At 28.6% G+C, this 26,120-nt stretch overlaps 2 protein-coding genes across 9 annotated transcripts in view; both read right to left on the reverse strand.

The window, feature by feature from the left end:
* LOC113849198 overlaps window positions 1-11,225 on the reverse strand; it is a 32,974-nt gene extending 21,749 nt beyond the window's left edge. For 5 of the 7 annotated variants that reach the window (XR_003502082.1, XR_003502083.1, XR_003502084.1 and 2 more), the window contains exons 1-10: window positions 10,963-11,225; window positions 10,674-10,754; window positions 9,655-9,792; window positions 6,471-6,581; window positions 6,325-6,375; window positions 6,115-6,215; window positions 4,020-4,113; window positions 798-929; window positions 431-691; window positions 252-330 (exon numbers count right to left, since the gene is read on the reverse strand). Coding sequence is in view for 4 of the 7 variants with exons in the window: in XM_027478914.1 (XP_027334715.1) it covers window positions 252-330; window positions 431-691; window positions 798-929; window positions 4,020-4,113; window positions 6,115-6,215; window positions 6,325-6,375; window positions 6,471-6,581; window positions 9,655-9,792; window positions 10,674-10,754; window positions 10,963-11,127 (1,213 nt within the window). In the remaining 3 variants the exon portion in view is untranslated. Of the gene's footprint in view, window positions 1-251; window positions 338-430; window positions 692-797; window positions 930-4,019; window positions 4,114-6,114; window positions 6,216-6,324; window positions 6,383-6,470; window positions 6,582-9,654; window positions 9,793-10,673; window positions 10,755-10,962 lie in introns of those variants that run through there. The other 2 variants (XM_027478916.1, XM_027478917.1) reach the window with 2 other exon arrangements.
* A 7,315-nt stretch (window positions 11,226-18,540) lies between these two features.
* Window positions 18,541-25,110, reverse strand: LOC113849631 (protein NUCLEAR FUSION DEFECTIVE 4-like). Of its 2 annotated transcripts, XM_027479667.1 has the most exons (4): window positions 24,563-24,745; window positions 21,143-21,179; window positions 19,865-20,751; window positions 18,541-19,325 (listed from the first exon to the last, which is right to left on the reverse strand). In XM_027479667.1, the coding sequence occupies exons 1-4, from the start codon at window positions 24,613-24,615 to the stop codon at window positions 18,839-18,841; spliced, it is 1,464 nt and encodes a 487-aa protein (XP_027335468.1). In that variant the 5' UTR covers window positions 24,616-24,745; the 3' UTR covers window positions 18,541-18,838. The 2 variants fall into 2 exon arrangements, with proteins under 2 accessions (XP_027335468.1, XP_027335467.1); XM_027479666.1 differs by lacking the exon at window positions 21,143-21,179 and having other exon boundaries at window positions 24,563-25,110.
* Window positions 25,111-26,120: the final 1,010 nt, after the last annotated feature.

The following is a 26,120-nucleotide window of genomic DNA, read 5'->3' on the forward strand; positions in this document are numbered from 1 at the left end:
CCTTTCCAATTTATACAACTTAATGTCACATCATACATTCTGTTACAAGGACTAAATAGGAGCCAAAATATATGGACTAAAAGGGAAATTAAATCAAACTAATATTTGCTTCCTTCAAATAAGGGGCAAAACAATAAAAAAGGTCAGCACAAGATTTCCATTTAAAAATGTTTCAGTATTTCAAAATGATTCCAGAATGCTGTCAACCTGTTACTAATAAACCCAAGGGCAACTGATTAGTAACACTCAACCTGGCAGCAGAGCTTGTACAAGTGGCAGTGCAGCCCAAAAGTCTGAAGATCTCTCGGCCAACTTGCTGCAAAGAACAGGCTGTAAACTGCAGTGTGTTAAACAATGTACATAAAATACTGCAAATTTTGACAATATAATTGCCACCAAGGAATTATTATATCATTTTACTAAAAGAAACCTGTGATGCACAAGAATAAAGAACATGTAAGATCCCTTCTTCCACTGCCCCCAAATCTAATATATTTAGATAGCTGCAATCCCAGTGCTCATCTGGCATCCGGAACTCCTCACCAAACAACTTTGAATAATCAACTAAAGTCAAAGGACTAGACAGTTCCAAATTTGATTTATCTTCCAAATGAGATGTTACTTCATTTTGAGGGTTTGAAACATCAGGCTCAGGATCAGGATTTATGAGCTTCTGCATAATTCTAGATGCCTGAAATAAAGGTAAAAAGAAAGATAAGTACCATCCTACAAATAGATATCTCTCCGTTCAGTCTAAAGTAAAAAGTTAAACAACTAAACAGGAGAAAGATAAGTACCATCCTACAAACAGAGCCCAGATCAGAATCTTTATAAGCCTTTCTCAAAAGCACAAAAATTGCATCTGGCCTAAAAACTATGGCACGGTATGCAGAGAAAATGAACGGTGATGCACTTCGTGATCTCCTTGGCTGCATGAAAAAAGGAAAAATAAATATTTGTGGAGTGAGGGGTCATGCATGTGGAATGGTCATCCCTAAATAATAAATACAGGAAAAGAAATATAAAGCAAATAGAAATAACAAAGAATATGAATGGAATTCAGAAGTCAAAATGAAGTTAAAAAATGCAAATTGTCTTTCCAGTATCAACTGAAAAAATATCACCCTTAACAATACATCCTCCCTCCTAAAACATACTGTAAGATATCACTTAACATCACATTTAACAAGATTAAGTGCTGGAGTGTTGACTTAATTTAATTGCATGATTTTGATATGTGAGCACCGGAATGCTAGGAACCTGGTGGTACAGCACTGGTGGTTAATTTTCAGATTCCAGTTCCTGATATAAACAGTTCATGAAGGAACTTTTGGACCATTGGAAACCTTAAAGGACATGGATTCTAGAGTTAATAGGAGCTAAGAAGACCTTTACTTTGGAAGAAAGAAAGAGTGCATATTCTAAATTCTCATCGATGCATGAAGTTGTTCACTTCATCTTCCTTTTTTTGTTTTAATAGTAGATATCAATCTCAGAGAGATGCATGTAGCAACCAACTCCAAAAATGAGATGGCAGGATAACATAGTAGGATGGCCACTATTCAGATTTTTAATAAATAAATTAAATAATTTATACTATATGTATACAAATACTCAAAAATAAAAAAATACTCAAATTCAGATTTTTTGTTTTGACTCTTTTTTGTTCTTCTAATGAGTGATTAATCCTATATTTTGGCCTCAATTGCAGCAAACTATAGATTGATTTTTGGATGGTTCTCTCTATTGGAAAATTAGAGTATGATATGCTACAGGACTGAATCAGTTTGATTGATATGGATCTGGGGAAGGATTTGCATTAGCCTAATCGTTGTTAAGTAATTTCATAGATAGAATTACCTTCTCCTGTCAATAGCTCAATCATGTTATTGATGGGTTATGAGTAATAGAAGAGCATTAATACATCAATGAATTGAACATTAATGACCTTGGCAAATAGAATCTTCAATAGAAGAATAAGAAATTGATTAAGTTCAGGTTAAGTTAATGTAAGAAGTGCGAGTGAAACCAATTCCTCTAATGTCAAACCCATTGAATTCTCTTTGCTTAATTTCCTTGTTTTCATTGTTTAGCTTTTCCTTTTCCATTCTTATCAAAACACCCTTCAGTTCATAAGCCATCCATCTACTCTAGAGATAGCAATATAGTACTTAACATAATTCACTCTCCTCACTAGGGCTTGCACTTAGGAGTAATCTTTTGTATGTCACTCATAAGTACATCTAAGATTAGGGTAAACAAGTAAGAGTTCAAAATATAGCCTTAATGTAAGTCCATCCACAAAGGAAAATCTTTAGATAAGCCTCCAGAAATTCACACATGTAATTATCCCCTCATACATGTCTTATAACTCAAATATATGTTACACAAACTCATTTCTTTTCTAAAGTCTTTCATAATACTTTTCTTATTACACAACATAGTTGTCAATAGCACGCGATAGTGGGGGTGCATGGCGAAGCAGCCTTCAGCTGCTACAGATCTGGCATAGTGGAGCGTTTTTACTATTGTGGCCATCACAACTGTTTTTGCAGCCCAAAATGCGGCCATTAGTGGCGCAATTAAAAGGAAAGATATTAACTTTCCTTTTCTACCCTCAAAATGAAGGAATTTTAGGGTTCTTTTAAGGGTAAAAAAGACTTTTAATTTTAGGTTTTTTAAAGGGCGAAATCATCTTCTCAGTTTTCAGACCTAACCTCACTTTTCCTGCAATTTTTTATTCCTTTCTCTCTTCGACACCCCTTCCTCTCATCTCTATTGCTGTTTTGCTTTGCAACTAGAGACACATGACGAAACCCCAGCTTTTCTACACTGTTTTTCTTCTCCCCTTCTCTGTTCGACACTCTCTCCTCCCATCTCTGTCTCTGTTTTGCTTTGCAACAATCTCCAGTCTGGCAAAGTCACTCATCTTGGATTACTTCTCTGGTAAAAGCCACTTCCTTTCTTCTCTCTATTCTATGATTCTACAGTCGTGCGCCTGCCTCTATTATGCCATTTATGCATATTTGTTTAGCATTATGTACATAATTATCTTCATATGTATATACTTTATATCCATATAAAAAACTTTAAAAGAGCAGTAATCCTGCTATGTGTTATCCCACGATAGCGTTTTGAGGGTCGTCTGCTACATGCCACTATCCAAGATTAACAGCTATTGTACACGATTATATGTTTTTTTCAGGTCAATAAAAACCATAGCTAAGTCATTTTTTATAGCAATACTTTTCCATCAAATTTCGAAAGAGATATATAGCTTTTGTTGTAGTCTTTCTTAACATAAAACTAAATTGATCTTCTGCAATCTCAATTTCTCATAGTCTATGTTCAATCACCTTTTCCCTCAACTTCACATTGTAATTTGATAAGTTTAATTTCTCTACAGTTTGCACAATTTTACATATTACTCTAGCTCTTTTATATAGACACCAAAGTTAAATTCTTCCATTCATTTGTGCCACAAACTTTGAAATATTTTTGGAGAAAACACAAATTGTCTGGAGAGCTTGGAACAACTTCTCATACATGTCATTATAAGTTCTAGAAAGGTCTGTCACAACATTCAATGTATACAAGTTAGCATCTATGGCTGAAGAGAAATGTCAGAATATGGCATTCATAAAACATAGCTTCTTTGAGGTGATTAGCTAGTGGCTCTTTGAAATTGGCTGCTTCGTTAGATATATTGAGAGGATCGTAAGCTTCACTCGCACTCAATGGTTTTCTATTATTTTCAGTTTTATTAGTAGGTAGCTCCTTCAGAAGAATATTGCATCCTCTGCTCCTATACATTATTTCACCTCTCCAATTAAATTACTTTTTCTTGTCAATATTTAAAAAATGGACCTGTACAAGTCATAGAAAGCAAGTATGGAACCATACAAACTTATCTTATGAAAATCAAAGATTAAAAACCATGTAGTAGCACAACTAATCATCACACTATCAGTAAGGCGAGATAACAAGATATTAGAGCAATAAATGGTTGTAGAAGGTACCTCAAAGTTAGAGGAAACAGTTAGAGCCGGTGACAATTGACTACTTTTGGAGACATCTAGGTCAGTGATGTTACCCAGAGGCTTTGAAGTTGTCCTGTAATTACACATTATTTGTATTATAGCAATTATGAATAACAAAAAAGACTGCATACACAGATAAATAAGATATGTACTTCAAAAGCTTCAGCTGACAAATACCTATTGGGTTTAGTAATTAAATTCACACCAATTTTCACCCAAGAACAACATTAATTATTTTCCAAAACGAAAAAACAACCAATCCATATCCTATCATGTAGAGTCAGCTACATGAATCAATTAACAGAGTTGAATTCAATCAAAAACCATATTATCAATGAAACCATTTCAACTACGGCCTTTTTCAAAGGTTTCCCCAAAAATATGTGGTAGCTATCACTTGACCAATTTCAATTAAAGTAGTGGATTATCGTCCTCTTGATATACTTGTCCCACTAGAGCCTTCATGAATCTTCTCATGTGACCAAACCACTCTATAACAAGTCTTTACCTTCCCCTCAATCAGCTCTATCAACTTCCTTCTAAACACATTCATTCTTAAATCCTAATCTAATTTTTCTTATGTTCCTTGTCCACCTTAGTAAGTTTGCATCCCTGTTACATTATTTTTAGTTCTTTTGGCACTTCGCAGTCCAAAATCAAATATAGTAGTTTTCAAACTGAAAACTAATTAACTTTACAATGTATTACGATAAGCAGAATACAACAAAAGCTTATCCATATCTATGATATGAGGGAATGACATTTGCAATCTATAATAATATCACAAATTGAAATTGTCGGAATTAACCACTTCTTATAACTGTTAATATTCAAATATGTAGCAACAGAAAACTGAAAAGTCACAAACCCATATCAGAGGAAAATCATGCATATAACATGCAACATCATAGACCAAACATTGTAACATCCCACTTTCCTGTCCTGATCACCCTTGCATCCTGATTTTCTTTTTGAGCATGATATAGATACCTTTGAATTGAAAAATTGTAATCTCTTGTTATCTTCATTGACATTTTCTAAATTTCATCCACATTGGCTACCAGAGCTTGGTTTTTCAATATTTATTCCTATTAGTCTTTCTCACAATTTCTTGTCAAGTCCACAATTCAAGCAATGTCCCTTCCTTTACCCTATGGAAAAAAATTCTCATTCAAATTCCAAAACTCTTGTTTCAAAAATTTTCTCAAATAGGATCAACACTAACAATCTGCAATAAGTTTAAAGAAGACATAAAACTGTATGCGTGCTCCTTGTTGTGATCTATGAAGCACAAAGATTCCTCCTGCTTAAGGTGTGGGAGGGTTAGACATGTTTTTGACAGTGACACCTACCCAGCACTCAGATGACATATCCAACACTCCTTACTAGGTGCTTGATTAAAAAATTATAGGTTCAATTACAGTTTCAGTCCCCTGTACTTTAGCTTATGTATATTTCTGCTCCCCCAAATTTTAATTTCTTGCATTTAGTCTGCATAGCTTCCCAATATTTCCAATCCTTCACCCCAAAACATCATCCCATAATTAATAAAAATGTAACAAAGGCAAAATATATCATTGATTTGTATAGAATTAGTATCACAAAGAAAAATAAAAAAATATTTAAATGAAAAAAAATGGATTTCCTTACATTTTATCCATATTGTTGATTTTATTTAAATACTTTATGCATTTTTCTTTTGCTAATTTGTATAAATTAATGATACATCACACTTCTATTGCATTTCTGTTAATTATTGGATGGAATTTTAAGACAAGAGACTTAATTTGAACAATAAGGAAAACTAAAGGACTAAATCTCAACAATTCAAGGCCATATAAATGGTTGATAAGTTCATAAGCTTAATGCCTTCTCTATGATTTAGGATTATAAAAAAGGAATCCCAAAAGCATAGAGAAGGCATTCATAGAGAAATGGAAAAACATGTAGACATCATTAGTTTAGAATAGCAAAACTAGATCAAGAAGTATTAACAAAGAACCTAAATCAAATACAATTTCTATTTGGTAATCAAATAATGGGCCAGTGAACAAAATATAAAATGCAAACCAACCTTTCATTCACCACATGAAGAATAGGATAAAGAGGACCAGCAAGCATGGCAAGAAATCGAAGGTTAGATTCAGGAGTATCTGGAAAGCTTGCAAAGTCTGTCTGCAGTTTTACATACAATTCTGAATGGCCTAACAAAGCATGGAAAAAGAGGGGAAAAAAAGACAGGAGGAATTATGAATAAAGTCATGAAAGTAAAATTCTAGTTTACCTCTAGTTGTGGAAGAAATACAAGTAACCGGCTTGTCATGTCTTGCAGCAACTACAAACTATGAAACATCAGAAAGAAAACACAATGATAATAAAATAAATAAATTACAGAATAAGAACATTGATGGCAGCACATATTCAATCCACCTGGAGATGCATATCATGAGGATCCTGTTTGTGAGTTAGAATATGAGGTAGCAAATAATTAACAACCGGTTGAAACTCAGGTTCAAGACCAGCCACAGAAACTCCTATTAGCTGCAAGAGACAGATGGTAAAAACAAGCTCAGTAATGACAAGTGGCAGCCAAATGAGACTTTCTTTTCATAAAAGGTGTATTGAAAACAAAAACACAGAAGAGTACAAAAAGATGGAGGATAAGGGATCCTCAGAGTTGATTAAAAAATCAACATGGACAAAGAAACTGAAGTCCTAAATAACTAATCATGTAGAGGAGATGTTCAATCTCTTAGCATATTCAAACCCTTAAATAAACCATTCTTCATAAAAGCACAGTGAATAACATGAACTTCATCTCAAATGCTTCATGAATCGGGATTTAACTCAGAAGATCAGAACAACAGAGAATCAATTTAAGTACTTTGAGGCAGCAGAAGTCCAAAACTTTGTCAAGATGTGTTTTATGGAAGGCTTTTGGTATTACAATGTTTCTATTAGAAAATTGGGTCTAAGAAAGGTTACCCAAGCTTTATAAGGAACATTATGGCTCTATTACTAGCTGATGTTAGACATCTTAACATATCTCCCTCACGCTCAATACTAGACATCTAGTGCGTGAAGTTCGCAAGATCGGACATCTACGGTCCTGCGGGTGACCCAACAGGATTGAACATCTTTGGGGGCCCAACATTAAAATTGAATAGGCTTTGATGCCATATTAGGAAACTGGTCATAACTTACCGTCAAATGAGTATTTTGCCTCTATTCCTTGCCAATTTGGGAAATCTTAATGGAATTTTAGGTGGGTGTCAACAGAAAAATCTTTGGAGGGATATGAAGTACAACTTTGCATAGATTTGCTTTTCAAATATGTTTTATTTTCAGTTTATAATCTTGAAATGTTGGTTTCATAATTCATTTATATTTTGCTCCCTCTCCACAACTTGTCTCCTTGTTATTTAACGAAATTAATTTTTTACATTATAACTAATAGCAATGTCACAAAGAGAAACTATTCAGGTGCAAAGAAAATAAAACATTGCATACCACTTGAAAGAATAAACAATCCCCCCCCCCCAACAAAAGAATAAGCATATTTAGTCTATTTGGTGAATCTTTTACATGACTGCCAAATGTGGAGCAGGCATGCAAAAGGATTGAGAAGCTTTGCTGAATTGATGTTTTCTTTTCTTAGTTTGTCTTTGCCCTTTATGCTAAAGAGAATCCCTTATCCTCCAAATTTTCTGTGATTTTCTTCTCTTCATCTTAATGACCCCATGGAATGACTGTACCCATAAAATGGCGTGAGGCAAAACAGCAGAGACTAAGAACATAACATTATTCCAAAGAAAATTTAAGAATAAGGACACACCCTTAAAGATGCATGTGATCCCCTCCAACACACAGCCGCACAATTTCGGCCTTCTTACTCTTTCCAAACCTTTGAACCAAATCATCAGAAACTGCTCTAAAAAACTCATACACACCCAGTGCTCAACAGAAGCCCCAAAAAGGTTGCTCATTGAAATGCAGGAGCCAGGAAAAGGTCCTTCGCCATTTTCGAAAATCTAAAGTTAATTGAATGTGTAACACATTGATAGAGTACCAAATATGAGTAATGGGGATCATGAAGCAGTACAAGACAGTGTGCTGGGGGCGAGAGTTAGTTACATGTTGCTGAGCTGGCCAATTAGTTATGCCATACAGTATGCTTATAGGAGGAGGGTGAGAGAGGAGAGAGTGGGGGAATTACTTTTTGATTGTTTTTGGATAGAGAATACTAATTCTCTGAGGAGCCTTGGCTCTAGTTTTTCCTTTGCAAGAGCTCAAGCTCACCATCTTCGGTTTCATCAACAATGTTGTATCTTTTTATATCATTCTGTTCCTATCACACATGCTAAGTAAAAAAGTGTCACAATGTCAAATGTACACAAAACAGTATTATATCATTTGTGATAAAACCAATAAGATTTGTTATCCAGACAAAGCACTTGACCATAGAGAGTGCTTTGATATTACAGAAAGATTTGTCAAGAACGAATCTTTCACAGCTAGTAGATTAGGTGAAAAAGACTAAGAGAGATTTACATTATAGAGCCAGAAGAATCAATTCCATACTTTCTGCCAGGACTAGCAAATAAGCAAGTAGGCCCAAGACAAACATGAAGGAATGTAAATCATTTGCATCATAAAAGTTTCTGCTGAATTTAAATTCCAATTTAATTGCGGGTCCTTAGTAGAAAAGGCATGATCAATAACGGTACAAGATAGAAAGATGTAGAATAAAGGAAAGGCCTCAAGGGTAGACTGCAGAGTCAGTCAATCCCTCCCAAGTGTACTCCCCAAGCTTGCTACAACTCCATCACCATTCACCAGCACTAAGACTAAGAGTGACCAAAATGGACCATCATAAAGCAACAACAAGTGCAATAATGAATTTCTTTCTAATGGAAGACACTATAGCCATTGATTTAAATAACAAATTACTTAGACACAATCCCTCTGAATCAAAAGCTCAAAGGCTTTAGTCAAAGAATAGAGTTAATAAAGTATATGGCAGTGCAGTTTGAATCCTGCGTGACTGGAGTGGAATGTTCAGACAGTCAGATTTTAAATGAAAAAATTGGTCCATGGAGCTTCTTGAGGACAGAGTTGTGTTTTCAGTCCTCTATTATTTTATGTCCATCAGGTAGATATGCAAATATTAGTTTAGTAACTTTCTCCATGCATGATGTATTAAGTTTCCTTCTTTATGTAATCTTCCTCAATCTGCTAGCACTTAAATGAGTTTCTTCTTTATTCCCAAAAAAGGGACAACACACCAGAAAAACAATGTAGATTATACATCCCTTTTCAAAACAACACAAAATAAAATTTCTATATCTTGTAAGAATATCATGACTTCACTCCAACAAAATACACAAAAATTAAGAAACATAAGAGTATGCATCAAAAGATTTGGACATCTAACACACAGTCTCTTATTGGGAAGTTTAAAGCTACTATAACAAAAAAGCATCCTACCATCTAATTGACTAAACAGCCTAAAGTAAATGAAGACAAAAATATCCAATTCAATAGGATTTAACTCTAGATTCTAGAATAATAACAAATGATAAAGGAAGAAAATGGCATTGCTATTATAGTATACCTGAACAAAGAAAATAGCAATGGGATTTCCACGCAAACAAGATATCCTCACATATCGACATGGTGTGTAATTTGTAGGGTAGATCATGTCACGTCTAGGTGCTTCACAACGGGGACGAACTTTTTGAAATGTCTCTGGCTGGGAAGCAAATAAGAATCAGTAAAGAACTAACCATGGGGTTATTCATGACAGAAAAAATGTAATTAAAAACATAAATAAGCCATATGTAATTACAGAGGAATAATTATAATCAGTATAGTATCATAGTCAAAACAAGGAATTGAAGGACCGATATTAATATTTATAGCATATATTTATCAAAAAGCTGGAGAAATGACTGAACATTCTCTTGAAAATAAAAAGCCAACCACATCAAGTGAAGCCATCTTTCCTTCATCTGCCTAAAAAAATGTTAGACCATATGCTCATCACATTATTGTTCTCAATCAATTAATTTATCAATTTCATAATTCATTTAATCAGCACAAAACCTTGTCAAGAAAGAATTCAACAAGCATGCATCCTGTTGACAATATCCATAGTCTGTAAAACTACAGGTAGACTATACCCACACTACTCTTCAGAAACCCCTAATAAAGGACAATCAACAATGATCAGACTTCTTAAGGGTTCATAAAATTGAGCATACCAAATATTCAACCAAAAGAAACCAATAAAAGAATATTATATAAATAATTATTTATTTTGTTCTCATAATGCCAACAGTCCAAACAAGTTGATACAGTAAAGTCTTAACTCGATAGAATTTGTAATAGGAGGTATCTATGCTTTATTGTACCAATTTTGTGAAATACCTTGAGCATTCAAAAAATTATGTATCATCATTTGTTCAACAACAATCAAACCTAAGAGAATGCTGCCAACTATGCATGCATCCCATATACTCCACCTTTGTAAAGCATTGACAAGCCACCTTCATAAAATTAATAAAATACATATGACAAAAAGAGTATGAAGAACTGCCAACAATCATTGTCTGACAACTTTCAGCCACTAACCTTGTAACGTAAGCCAACTGCAATTTCCCATTCAAGTACAGACTTATTATAAATTCGTATATGCGACAACAGGCAAGGCTCCTGCAGCAAAGGAAACAACATAACCACTATTTAATTATGCAAGGACATGTAAAACAACTTATTCATCTTGAAGAAGCCCTAGAGTTGAAATTATAACCGAATGAAACAATTATCACAGACATATAGCATTACAAAAACAAGAAAGAAGATGAAAATTATTAAAGAAAAAAGAAAAAAATGTTTAGCAGCATTGGAGAGAAAGACAAACTTGGAGTTCGAGAAGAATCCATTCTTTGGTGTTGGTGGCGGCGGACCAATGGGTGCGGAGGTCGGTGTCGAGAACGTGAAGGGCTTTCTGGGAGGGAGATTCCCTGGACATGGCTTTGACCTTATAAGGAAGAGGCTTCACGCGAGGTTCCAACTCCACCTCCATTTCCAATTCGATTCTTCACTACCTTCGCTTCGAATGCTTACGGTTTATGCATTACCACTTCCTAGAGTTGCCCCTTTCTTCCTCTCACTCTCTCGCCCCCAAACCAAGCCTTTAATATTCATAATTTGCTAGCAACCCAAGATTTATTTTTATTTATTTAGTCAAAAAAACTAATATCTGAAATTGTGGTAAAAATGTGGATTATTAAATTAAACCCTCTGAGATCGTCAAATCAATTATTTTAATTTTTAAAATTATGTAACAAATTAATTTTTTCTTAAAATTATACATATAACTTAGTCCCTCAAATTATAAAAAATCAATCATTTTAATCATTAAAATTATAGACACCATTAAATTTAGTCCTTTAAATTATGAAATAAAAAATTTAACCTCTCAAAACTTATTATTTTTAGCTTCTGAAATTATAAGTACCTAACAATAGTCTTTAAAATTATAACACAAAATTTGCAGTTCTTAAAATATATATATATATATATATATATATATATATATATATATTAGGAAAATGATTCGTGCAATGCACGAATAAATTACTATGTTATATTATAATATTATAATTAATAATTATATAAAATATTTATGATAATATTTAAATTATTTTAAATTTTAAAATTAATTAATATATATTAATATTATTATTAATAAAATGATTTAATATGTTATATAAAGATTTATAATATACTTTTAAATATTTATAAATTAAATTTAAAAGTAAAAGGTTTAAACTCAAATATAATTTAAATTTATAAATTATAAATTTAATTTTATAAAGTTTAAAAATACTCTTATAATTAATTTATAATAATTTAACAAGTATATATACATACCAAAATATAAAGATTTTAAATAAAATAAATAAATTTTCATATATTTAAAATAATTTTAGGCAAAAATTATTAAATGAATAAAATTATATATCTTATTTTATCTTATAAAATTATATAGCACACAATTTAAGGATAAAAATAAATAATTTTTTTATTAAATAAACTTATTTTATGTTTCTGAAACTATTGTTATTTATCAAGTATTATAATTTAATCTCTTATTATTAAATCGTATATTTATTAATAAAATATATATATAATTTAGTTTTAAAATAATTATAATTTAAATATTAAATTAATTATTTTTAATATAACAGAAAGATAAAAAATATTAAATGAAAATTTTGATTATTTTTAAAATAAATTATCTATAAAAAATAAATATAACAGTTAAAAATAATTTATATACGACTTTAAATATTATAAATATTATTATAAAAAATTTAATTATAGATTACTAAATATATTTATATATCACAGAAATTTATTTATATTGTAATTAGTATATATTAATATTATAAAATTATAATAATAAAATTATATTATATTAAATAATATTAAATATAAATAGATTGAAAAATAAGATAAATAAATTTTTATATGCAAATTTTATATACTTTATATATTTTAAAATTTCAATTAAGATTTATAGGTGACCCGTGCAATGCACGGATAAATTATTATATTATAGTATAATATTATAATTAATATTTATAAAATAAAAAATAATTCTATAAAATATTTATGATAATATTTAATTTATTTTAAAATTAAAAATTAATTAGTATATATTAATATTATTATTAATAAAATGATTTAATATATTATATAAAAATTTATAATATACTTTTAAATATTTTTAAATTAATTTTAAAAGTGAAAGGATTAAACTCAAATAAAATTTGAATTTATAAGATCATAAATTTAATTCTATAAAGTTTAAAAATACTTTTAAATTATTTTAAATTTTAAAATTAATTAGTATATAATAATATTATTACTAATAAAATGATTTAATATGTTATATAAAAATTTATAATATACTTTTAAATATTTATAAATTAACTTTAAAAGTAAAAGGTTTAAACTTAAATATAATTTGAATTTATAAATAATAAATTTAATTCTATAAAGTTTAAAAATACTCTTATAATTAATTTATAATAATTTAACATGTACATATACATACCACAACATAAGAATTCTTAATAAAAAAGTAAATTTTAATATATTTAAAATATTTTAAGGCAAAAATTATTAAAGGAATAAAATTATATATCTTATTTTATCTTATAAAATTATATAGCACATAATTTAAAGATAAAAAAAAATAATTTTTTTATTAATTAAACTTATTTTTTGTTTCTAAAACTATTGTTATGTATTAAGTATTATAATTTAATTTTTTATTATTGAATCATATATTTATTAATTAAATATATATATATAATTTAGTTTTAAAATAATTATAATTTAAATATTAAATTAATTATTTTTAATATAACAGAAAGATAAAAAATATTAAATAAAAATTTTGATTATTTTTAAAATAAATTATCTATAAAAAATAAATATAACAGTTAAAAATAATTTATATGTAACTTTAAATATTATAAATATTATTATAAAAAATTTAATTATAGATTAGTAAATATATTTATATGTCACAGAAATTTGTTTATATTGTAATTAGTATATATTAATATTATAAAATTATAATAATAAAATTATATTATATTGAATAATATCAAATATAAATAGATTAAAAAATAAGATAAATAAATTTTTATATGCAAATTTTATATACTTTATATATTTTAAAATTTTGAATTAAGATTTAAATAAAAAATAAAAGAGAAGAATAATTTTATTAAAATTCAAGTAAATCATTTATATTAAAATTCAAAATTGTATTTAACTGCTAATTATATGCATTTTACTTCATTATTTCAATACAAAATATACTCAATTATTTAACTGCTAATTGAGTTTGGAGAAAATCATCTTCCATTGAAACAAAAGAGTACCTATCAGACTTAATACTTGACTTATACCTGCATCATTCATATTCATCCTATACCACAAATTGGATAGCTTATAAGTTAACAAAAACAGGAAGCATCATGCAAAACATAATGATGTCTCTATAAATAAAAAATAATTAAAATACTTATTTATTCTTGTAATCAATAGCCCCTTTTATGTTAAGATTAATATACATCTTTGTCTTATTATAAGCATTTGATATGCTTAAAGTTCTTGAAACAACTATGAAATATAATTTGTTGATAATAATAACTATCACACAATTAAAAAGAGTTCAATATAGATAAAGAATCATACCACCAAATGTTTTCACTTTACATAATTGAATAATCATAATAGGTAAAACATTAAAATTTTCATTCTTTAAAAAACAACCATTTGATCATCAAACTCCTCCCATAAAGTGCAAACAATTCTCTTATTCTTACGAAACAAATTCAATATAATATAATATTAATTAGTATAAAGTAATGAAAGAGAAAAAAATATTAAACAAATATTTTAGTCAATAAAATATGTTATAAAATAATATTCACTCAAAGTCATTGAGAATCAAATCAATATATTTGATTTTCTATTCATTTTTTTCTACGTCTTTTTTTACTTATTTTTTTAATTTTATAATAAACTTAATTTAAAGTTCAAGAGTTTTATGTAATTTTATCAGTTATTAATTTTTAATAATAAAATTTAAAATAAACATTAATATTAAGGTTCAAATCTGTCACAAATGATACACCTTTTGAATATATAAAGACTATTAATTAAAAATAAATACATTTAACTGATTTGAATTAAAACATTCAAGACGACTTTAAAGATAAAGATATATAAAAACTGCTAATTAAAAATGAATAAATTTAATTGATTTGAATTAAAGCATTTAAGATAGCCTTAAATAGTAATTATTAATTATTATATAAAGATTATTGTATTAAAAGTGAAGGTAAATTTCCCTCCAAAACTCATCTACTTATATATATATAAAGATAAAGATATATATAGTCCCTTTGATTAATTAATTCAATTAAATGCAATAAATTAATTATCCATCTATCGCTTACATGACTGCCTATATTATTAAGTAATACAATTTTATTTTATAGCGAAAAATTATAGAAATAAAATAAAACAAAGAATGATGTATTTTTAGCTTTAAGTTTTTCTTTCACTGTGTGGTTTAAATAATTATTTTTTATAATTTTAAGTATTAAATTATATATTAATTATAATTTTAGAGATAAATAATTTCTTACAATTTTGTGGACTTAAATTGATAAATATCTCTGCTTTAAAGATTAAAATAATTGATTTTATAATTTTAGAAACTAATTTGACATATGTTTATAATTTCAATGATTAAAATAGTGTGTTATTTCATTTCCATTTTATTTCATATATTCAGGAGAAATTTTGTACTTTTCAAGGTGATGTATTAGCAATGCTTTAAGAATTCATCTAGTCATTAAACTAATAAAATTTAATATTTGATGGTTCAAACATGGTTGATGATAATTAAATATAAATTTAAAAAATAAATATTCATTTTAATCTTTTAAATTATGCCATTTAAATTAATTATGTAAAATTAAAATTTTAAACTTTAGTTTTTAAGATTAATAATTGTCAGTTAATTTAGTTTTTATTATTAAAAAAATGTTAAATTATATAATAAATGATAAGTTATTATACTAAGTAACATGTGGAAAGATACAAAATAATATTATAGTTTTTTGTTATTGATTTTTGAGATTCCGTCCATTTCTCTTTTTCATTCTTTAGTTTCATTTTTTTTATAATGTCTTCTTCTCAATAAGGAAAGAAGAATGTAAATAATATTTTAGTTAAATGATAATATCATTGATCACATCGGAGTAATTCATTGTAATTGGAGATGAAAGAGATGACAAAATAAATATCGATATAACAAAACAACTTATAGTAAGGTTTGAAGATTAGAAAGAAAGAGAGTCAACAATGTTTTAAACAAATGACAATAAAATCAACAATAAAGGGGGTTAAAGATGGAAGAGATGACGAAGAAAATATTAATTATGTCCTTTCATATGTTATTTAATATAATAAATTATCATTTTATTATTTAATTGTAACGTGTTTTAATGATAAGTACTAAAATGATTGACAATTATTAATTTTAAAGATTAAAGTTTTAAATTTAGTTCACTAACTGTAATACATTACATATTTTAGGAACTAAAGTAAGAATTCGTTATAATTTTTAATACTATATAATGTATTAAATAATTGATTAACATAAAATATTAAGAAACTAAGATAAATTAAATTTTAAATTGATATAAAATGATTATATTTTATATTTTGTGCAAGAAAAAATTAATGATAAAAAGATAAATGATGACTAACTTTATGTCTTTATAATTTGTCATTAAATGTTAATTTAGATTTAAAGAATATTTTTTAAATAAAAATTGGCTAATTCAAACCAATTTTTACCTCCAGTTTTGGATTAGTTGGATTAATTTTTGAATAGTTTTTATTGATTCTAAAATCAGTCGATTTTATGGATTATTTCTAGTTCAACTAATCAAACAACTGTATTAGTATTACTTTTTTCAAATTTTTGCCCAAAATAACTTATTCATTGGACACACACTGTTCACATGTTGCACATCTCTGTTTTTCTTTTCCATTAGAGTTTTTAATTGTAATATTCTACAATTTATAGAGAACTATGATATTTACTATATGCTAATGTAACTTTGGGCTTAGTTACTTCTCCAGAATAGTAGTTCCTCTATGTTGTGGAAGACTAACATTGGTTGAAGTTGAGTTAGACAATCTATTTCAAATGTTGCAACCCATGCATGAGAGAAATTGGCATTTGTGTTTTTGTTTTTCCCTTGAGTCACCAAGTTTCAAGGACCTTTGGAGGACTTGCTTTTCTGGAGATCAAAACTATGAGAGGAAGAGGAAACAAAGCTTTGTTGAAAAAGACTCTTATTCTATGGAGTTTAAACTTATCTTCAAACCACTAAAACTCTTTCCAAAAGATTGGTTAGGTGGAGTGGAAAATTTTAGGTAAAGTCTATACTTTGTATAAGTTCTATAGTTATGTGTTAAATCTAAACAGTTCTGTTGCAATGATTCATAGTGTTCTTTATGGTTTATCATAGTTTTGTAGTGATTAGAGTTTCATATAATATGAGTTGATAATATACACTAGTTTATTTAAAAAAAAAAAAAAACAATTGTATGTTTGAATGAAAAGTGAAATAGAAGAAAAAGAAATAGTATGAAAAATAGAGTAAAAATATATTAGAAAAATATGTTGTTTAGATAGCTTAAAATAAGGAAAAAAAAGAAGAAATTTCCTTGTTTGAATGAAAAGAAAAAATAGAAGAAAATAATTAAATTATATTACAAGTAATCATAGAAAAATAAAATTAATCCAAACATATTTAAATTCTTTATTATAATATTTTCCTTAATAAAAAAAATATATTTTTATATTCTATAAATATTATTTAATAATTTTAAATAATAAATTAAAAAAGGCATGTCCCCTCACCCCCCCCCCCCAATTTTCTCTCCCCCCTACAAACGTCAACATATCAGGCTCAAATCTTATGTTCTATTTCCCAATTTTGGAACTGCCATTGCAAATTTATTTCCACTTTTTTATTATTTTATCATAACTCAAAACTACGTCATGATAATGTATGCATAATAAATTATCCGAATATTACTTAGCATAAAAAGCCTAGCAAAGATATATAATAAATTTAGTAAAATATTTTTTTTTCCAAAAGTAAGTAATACTATTGAACTTTATAAATTTTTAGTAGTCTCTTTTGTAATTTCAATTTTAAGTGCTCAAAATGAAAATTTTTAGCATTGAAGCCGAGTTAACGGTGTTTCTCTCATATATACTATGTAAAATTAATTAGAAGAATGTTGAAAAGCATGTATTCACATATAAAAAAATTACTTATAAATTTAAATATATTTTCGTCCTTATAATTTGTGTTGATTTTGATTTTGATCCTTACCTTTTAAAAGTTTTGTGTTTAATTCTTAGTTTTAAAAATTTTGGTTTTAATTTCTGTTAATAATAACACATCAAGATAAATGTTAGTATCACATTTTTAATATATTTTTTTAATATATTTTTAATTATTGGTTAAAATTTATTAAAAACTACAAAAACAGAGAAATTTAGTAAATTAAAAGTAAGAAAGAATGAAACCCTAAACCCTAAAAGTAAATTAAAAAATGTGTTACTAATGCTTCTTAGTATATCAAATAATATGTTTTGAAAAGTTCAATTGTATATATTAATATCTAGTACATTGGAGGAAACAAACCCTAAATAAAATAAAACTACTGTGATCAAAACTAAAACAAATTTAAATAATAAGACCAAAACTCAAACTTAAAAAACTATAAGGAGCAAAAACCAAAATTTTAAAATATAGAGACCAAAATCAAAATCAAAGTAAATTATATAGGCCAAAAATATATTTATATGTTGCTTTACATTTAAGTGTGATCAAACATTCTACTGGTATTCTAGTCTCCCAATAAAGTGTGGTAAGTCATTAACTTTTAATCAATATTCTGCTAGCAGAGTTAGACAACCAAAGCCTAAACAACATCAATTTTCAACTTCCTTTCGTAATTGATCCTTTCTAAATCCAGATCAGAAAATTTTCTATCTCATACAACTATGTTCAAAGATTTTGTGAAATCTTGCTTTTTGGTATTCAATACTGGTCCCATCACATTTAAGAGAGTGGTAAAATGTTCTTCACAGAATAGTTCTTATTCTTGAGCTATGAGGTTTCAGTTCTGTTTCTCTTATTATTTTTTTCAAAATTGTCGTAGGCTTGCTTAGTCCTCATGAAAAGCAAGAAGCTTGAAACCAATCCCACCATTGAAATGCAACCCCACCATATAAAAGTTTGTAGGTAGCACTTTCTCCCCATGCACATGGACATTTCTCGCAGCCACATTGCATTTTCATGCCTTGAGTTCATTGCATTGGAGTCATAAATCAAGGCTGCAAGAAGACCATAGAGAAATGAGCCTAAAGGAATGTTAGTTATGAGGATATTATGGTTCATCCCGACACTATTTGGTCCAAATAACTCTGATGTAATTGACACTGCTGCAGAAAACACAAAGCCTGAACTCAGCCCTATCAAGCTTGTGCCTATGTGCAATGCTGGTTCACTGCCAGAAATGGCCAGCAAAATGAATGCAATTGGTGTTGGCACCAGGGCTGCTGCAAACCATCCAGTTCTTGCAAAGTGTATTGTCCTGCAATGTCATATAAAACTGGTGGATTAGTGATTGAGTAAATGGGAAACAAAAATGTTCACTATTCAGTTTTTGGATAGAATGTTTGACAAATTAAATTGTTTGCTTATTGACTCTTGAGTGGATGAGTGGCCGCAACCACATTATCTTCAGCATATCAGAAACATGCTAGGCCTAACTCACTTCCAAAAACTGGCTTAAGAAAAGAGGATTAATCATTTACTTGAGCCTTAAAAGAGTCTTCTGACCATATGCCTAGTTGATGTGTGACATTTAACACCTCTTCATGTTGTCTAACATTAACACTAAATAGCCTTTGATACATAATGGGCCTAACTCACTTCCAAAATCTAGCTCAAAAGAGGAGGATTATCCAAGACTTATAAGTAGCATTCTAGTTATATTCTTAACCAATGGGAGATATCCTAACAATATCTAATAATTACCCTTTCATCTAGTTGAATTCTATAAAAATTTTGAGCAAATTTTTTGTAGCCGTGTAGCATTATTTACAACCTTCAAAGACCTTTAAAACATACCCGTGCAAGAAGTCAGGCGCAGCTGCAAGAAGGCGACCGAAGAAGGAACATGTGGAATAGAGTGTGACAAGAAAGCTAGTCTGAGAATAGTGTCCAAGTGATTGAGAAATTTGGCCCAAGTTGTTGCTGTAAACCAATCCAATTGTTCCTCCACAGAAATATGCTATGTAGTATAGCCAGAAGTCCCATCTATGCAATAGCAACTTGGTTGGATGCTCTTCCCCAAGCATTGTAAGCTGCTCTTTCTCCAACACATTCACAAAACAACATTTCTTATCTCTTAAGCTTTGTGCGCTCCCATTCCTTGCACTGTACTCATCATCAATGAGTACTTTTTCAAGCTCATGATCATCAGAGTCAACAAAAGTGAACCTTGAATTGTATAGAGAAAAGCTTGTGGGGACAGTAAAACAAGACCATTCTCTAGAATATACAATGCTAGGCAAAAATAAGAGCAGTAGTAGGAGAAAAATGGCACCTACAAGGATAACGCGAGCAATGACTGGTGTTGAAGAAAGGGAGTATAAGAAGAGGAGGTAGAGGCCTGTGACAAGGGCAAGGATGTTAAGGCAAAGAAAAACCAAGGAATCGCGATGAATGGTGTCAACAGAATGTGGCTGAGGTTGTGGTTGGTGAAGAATTGGGATGAGTACTAGTCCAGAAATGAGTATAGGAACAATGGCATTGAGTAATAGATAGAGGGTGTCATCATTTGAGTTTATTGCATTGGCAATGAGAGTGTACAAAGCTGCACTTACACCATTGAAACTAATGCTCAAGGATAATGCAAGTGAACGGTTTGCTGGAAAATGCTTGATGCACAAGACATAGCAAATGGTGTTGAACCAGCAGATGCTACAGCCAGCAATCAGGCATAGAAAAAAGACCTGTTCAATGTTCACCAATGTTGCTTTGTTAGTAAAAGTCAATTTGGAATAGTTTACAGAAGTACAAAACTTAAGTACAGTTTTTTAGGTACTTCTGGTGTTGTTTATCAGTCAAATTAAAGTTTCATTTCAGTAAACCACAGCATTAAATGTGGCCTTCTAATAGTGGTGAAACTTCAATTTTGACCAAAAGCACCCAAAGAACTGAACCTAAGTTTTGTCCTTTACAGACATATATTTATAAATAGGTTTGTGATATTTACAAGATAGTGAAACTAGTAACTTCAGTGGCGTTATGTCTGAATCACATTTGAGAAGCTAAGAATGATTTTACTGTAACTACATATAATTATTAATTTGAAAAATGAGAGTGAAATCTCTCTCCTGTTACTCTTTTAGAGTATTTGTTTTGCATCTCTTCCTCTTGGCTACATAAGAACAATAGTAGAATGAATGTGTTAGTGCGTGTATTTCTTCTCTTATAGTTTGTGCCTATTGTGTAATACAGAATCTATGATATGAATCAAAACAAGCATATATGTTTGTTTTAATTAATAAATATCTTATGAAGAGTCCTGAAACCTATACTACAGATATGCAGAAGGGACTATAATGCCTGGAATTACACGAAAATCATCATTAACATTGTTGTTAATATAGGTATCAGTTGATTTATTTTGCCTCATTAATTTTGACAAAGTCATTTTCTGTTCCTTAGGCTATGTTTGGATTTCTGGAAAATGATGGAATGCAAAAAAATGGAATGGAATGACATTAATTATCATTGCTTAATATAGAGTGAAGTGGAATGAAGCTGCATGAAATTTGTTTCATCTTATTCCATCGTGTAACTATTTTTCTTCTCCCAATTAGTCTCCTTACAATTCCATTGACTTCCTAAATAAAGGAAGATAATTTTTCTTCCATCTCATCATTAAATACCCAAATAACTGATATGATATTTTTCTTATTCTATGTCATTTCATTTCATCCTACTCAGTTTCATGTTACCCACTTTTCACTATATATCCGAACAAAATCTAAGCTAACCATGATATATTATGATGTGAGAAACCATGATAGACAATATTTTTCTTATAACTGTATGAAACTTTAGTTGGAATGCAAAGCCAAATTAAATTGAAAATTCAGCATATCTCCCCTTCAAATAATAAAAATTGCTATTTTTTCTGTCAATTCTTGTCTTTCCTTGTTTCTCCTGTATCTTCTGAAATACTAATTATTGTACTTAAGGAGGATGATCTATCTTATTTTGCAAAGACAGAAGAGGAAGGGAAATAAAATTTGAAACAGAATCACAGTAATTAAGGATAGTCATAGTATATTAAAATAAAACTTAATTGTATCAAGAAAAGGAAAGATTGCAATAGATCATATAGAAACAGGTGCAATGTGTCTAATTTTATAAATTAGGATTAAAAATGCAATAGAAATAATAAATTAGGAGGAAATGCATTTGACAATGTTTTTTTTTTTTCATTGGATAATCTTTATTATGATATTGACTTAACCTATGCCAAAATTTTCTCACTTAACCACCAATCCTCCCTTGATGGGAAAGGTAGGTGAACTAACAGGAAGGTGAAGAACTTCAAAAGAATGCTTTGAAGAACAGATACCCATTGCATAAATGGTTTGTGTTAGTTGGCTTTAATCTATAAGGTAATTTAAATCAGACAAACTTGGGAAATTGCCAAAAGTTGGTCATCGAATAATTCTAACTAATTCCCACCAAACAGTCCTTGTTAGATGAGAAAAAAGGGCAATTTTGATAAACAACTTAATTTAAGCATAGTGTTTTACTATTTTAATTAAGGCTTAAATATCTTTTAAAACTTAAGGATAAATAAAAAATTTCTTGATTATCTTTATATTGATATGATTCCATTTAAAAATATTCCTTATAAAACATCTTTTACTCTTAAGTTCCTTATGTCTAAATTTTATGACATAATCTAATTTCATACGTTTTATCTTGATCTTGGATCGCTATCAAAATTACTTGATTAGTTCAAACAATACATTAATGACGAATTTGTGTCTAATTACTAGAAGTAAGAAGAGAAAAGAAAGAGTTACGTGACAATATAGCTGGTTTCTAATAAATATTAATATATTATGCAACCAGCACTAGCAATTAATGACAAATGGAACCATCCAAATAAATAAATAAGGAATGGAACCATCATGCAATTAAAACAAAATTCTTATGTAAGTTTAATTAAGCAATCGATTTATTAAGGGAGTGCTTGAAGTTAAGTTTTAGAGGGGAAGAGAGAAGAGATTATTTTTTTTTATTTTAATTAATATTCTCTAATTTTATAAATTTTTGAAATAAATATTATAAAAATGATGTACTAATAGATAAATGTAATGTATTATTCTTTTATTAAATTTTATAAATGCTATATATCTTTTTTAATCTGCAAATAAAATAGTTGTCTTTCTTCTCTTTTTTTCTTCAAAATTCAATTTGCAAACGTACTCTAGAAAGTTTGATAATCTTACATTTGAATGTTAATTTTCTACCCCATAATTTATTTTCAATTTAACAGTTGAGAAATATTATTTAAATACTATTCTAATATTAAATTGAGAATGCAATTTGTCGTTAAAAATGTGCAGATTGACTGATGTTTAGAAGCATAAGATCTAATAATTTAACACAGTTTGGAACATAGTAAATAGAAAATTAATTTCCAAGGGAAAAAAAATTATATATTAAATTAGTCCTTAAAATTATACGTATAAGTGAGTTTTAATATCTAAATATTTAAAAATACTAATTTAATTTTAAAAAATTTAAATATAAATCATTTCAAGTTTTATTATTAAATTTCAAAAACTATAAAAACAACAACAACAATAATAGTTTTATTGAAATCAACTCATAAGACTAAGTTTAAACAATTAAAATTGGTAATTTTTATATTAAAAAAAAGTATATATTATTTTAAATATAAAAGTATGATGATGAAAGTGGTGGGTGCACTAATTTCACTTTTGGCCTTTCACTTTCAAGTTGCTTGACACTGTGTCAAAGATGTATGAGTGTGATGTATCCATGGCTGTGTCTTCACTTACCATTTATTTACCCAATCTCTGTTTTTCGTAGCCAATGGTTAATTATTAAAAACTATATTTATTTAATAACCCACATGAGGTGTTTAGTTGAACACAAGGGATAAATTTTATAATACTTGAAATTATTAGACCCTTTTTTATTTTAACTAGGCGTCAAATTATAGAGATCCTAATTCAAATATTAAAAAAGACAATGATCTTGACATATAAGGTTAGAATTGTTGTCTTGTGGCTCTTAGAGGTTCATACACTTTCTTTCATACACTACAGTTGGTTTTATATTTTTCCCCAGAAAGCTAGGAAAGTGATTCTCACAAGATTTTCTCTTTCTTTGTTTTTAATATATAAATAATTGATAACATGCTTAGTCATAAATCATTTTTGACAAATAATCACTTATATATTTTTTCGTAAAATTAATGAAAAAAAAAACAGTTGTTTTTTTTTTAAATAAAATTGAATTAAACGCAGTTATTAATTCTTTTGCCGTTTAAATGCAAAGAGTTCAACATAGGAATTGGGTGTGTTTGCAAATATAGTTGTGGTTCACACAAAGCTCTTCCATTAACTTAAATCCTATAGAAAACATTGTTTATTTGCTTTTCCTTGTTTATTGTAAAGTTCATTGAATTTCTAGGAAATCTCAAACCACCAAAAGAAAATGTATGAAAAATTCAAAGAAGTGGAAGAGTGAAGAAAAACTGACCACAACATAAGGCAAGGTGATGAGTCTATGAATGACAAGCCATTGGAAGCCATAGCCAACAAGTCCCAAGAAAGCAGCAATGAACATGACAACCCACAAAGGGAAATACATGAGTGAGAGCCCAGAACACCACCCAAATGCCTTACCCATATCTGATGCCACTGATAGATAATTCAGCTGAAGTTGAGTTATGTCAAGAACAGATTTTAGCTCAGATGAGTAGGATGAGAAGTCAAAGTTTGTGCCTGTGAATGCTTGTATCCATATTGATGCTAGCAATATTACCCACTTTCTTGATTCCCCAACCATTGATCAATTTGCTTCCTCTTCTTCCTTTGCACTTTCTTGATGAGAAGCTTTTTCTTGTTTTCTCCTGTTTGGGATGAATTTGGTGATGGCTTGCATAAAGGGAATTAATGGTTGTTGTTTGTTTCCTATTTCTTGTATTCTTTTTATTAGTCCAAAGTTGGTAGAGGAAATTAAATGTAACACAATTTATCTTCTTTATGAGAAAAAAGAGAAAAATAAAAAAGAAGCAACTTATGTGAGATGTCTGTGTACAATAAAGTTTTGAGAGTGATTCTTGATTAAAATAACATTAGTGCAAAACACGAGCCCACTAAATTCATAATGGTGGGCTCAAAATGATGTTCACAAAAAGTTGCATCATTTGGTTGGTTGTGAGCACTGGCATGTTTTTCATCAATACTCTCACACACACCATAATATGGTATTTTTATTTTCAGCATAATAGCAAAAAAAAAAAAAAAAAAAAAAGGCAAAGTGTTCTTTCTCAATTGCACATCTTTTATACTATTTTCATGGAATTAAAAAAAAAAGAATTTCAAAGTTTACTTGTTAACTCATAATTAACTTGTTAATAATATGTTATTTGTCATAACTTTTTATATGGATAAGTTTATCAAAAAGTTATGTTAGTCAGCGATTTTAAAAGATGAACTTAAATAAGTTACATGTAAAAAAATTATCCTTGTTATATAGACATATGCCATGCTATCTCTTAATTATTTAAAAAAAACAAAAAATAAAAATAGTGAATGTTTAGTAACATACTTTTTTTAATACATTCCTAACTATTAGTTAAAATTTATTACAAAATATAAAAAATATATTAATTTAAAAATAAAAAATAGTAAGACTTACATAATTTTTATAATTTCTAAAAATTTAGTCAATGACCCAGAAACTGTACATTTCTTTCTCTCTCATATCTAAACCATTTGTTGGGCCACAAAATGAGGATTAGTCACCGGGGATGAGTTTTTTTCTACCAAAAAACTATGTTTCTTTCAATTCTTAGATTGGACCCGCTTTTAGACAATTTCTTCCAATTTCAAATATAAGCAAAAAATAATTAAATTATATTTATTAAAAAATAGGTAATATCATTTAATGTTTTTTAATTTATCTAAAAATTAAACCTTATTTTTTGAGAATAAAAAAAGTTATTAAAAATAAATTTTAAATTAATTGAAGATATTTTTAATTAATTTCATAAAATAATATAAAATGAATTAAGATTTGCTTATATTTTAAA

The sequence above is a fragment of the Abrus precatorius genome, unplaced genomic scaffold (genome assembly GCF_003935025.1).
Source record: "Abrus precatorius isolate BTA unplaced genomic scaffold, Abrus_2018 Scaffold9, whole genome shotgun sequence".
NCBI lineage: Eukaryota > Viridiplantae > Streptophyta > Magnoliopsida > Fabales > Fabaceae > Abrus > Abrus precatorius.

Excerpts from the sequence above, each read along its gene's own strand:
- LOC113849631 (XM_027479666.1), bottom strand. The coding sequence starts at position 24,871 with ATGGTTGGGGAATCAAGAAAGTGGGTAATATTGCTAGCATCAATATGG. Across the intron at positions 20,752-24,562 it reads TCACCTTGCCTTATGTTGTG|GTCTTTTTTCTATGCCTGAT; the intron begins GTCAGTTTTTCT and ends AACATTGAACAG. Across the intron at positions 19,326-19,864 it reads GCGCCTGACTTCTTGCACGG|GACAATACACTTTGCAAGAA; the intron begins GTATGTTTTAAA and ends ATGACATTGCAG.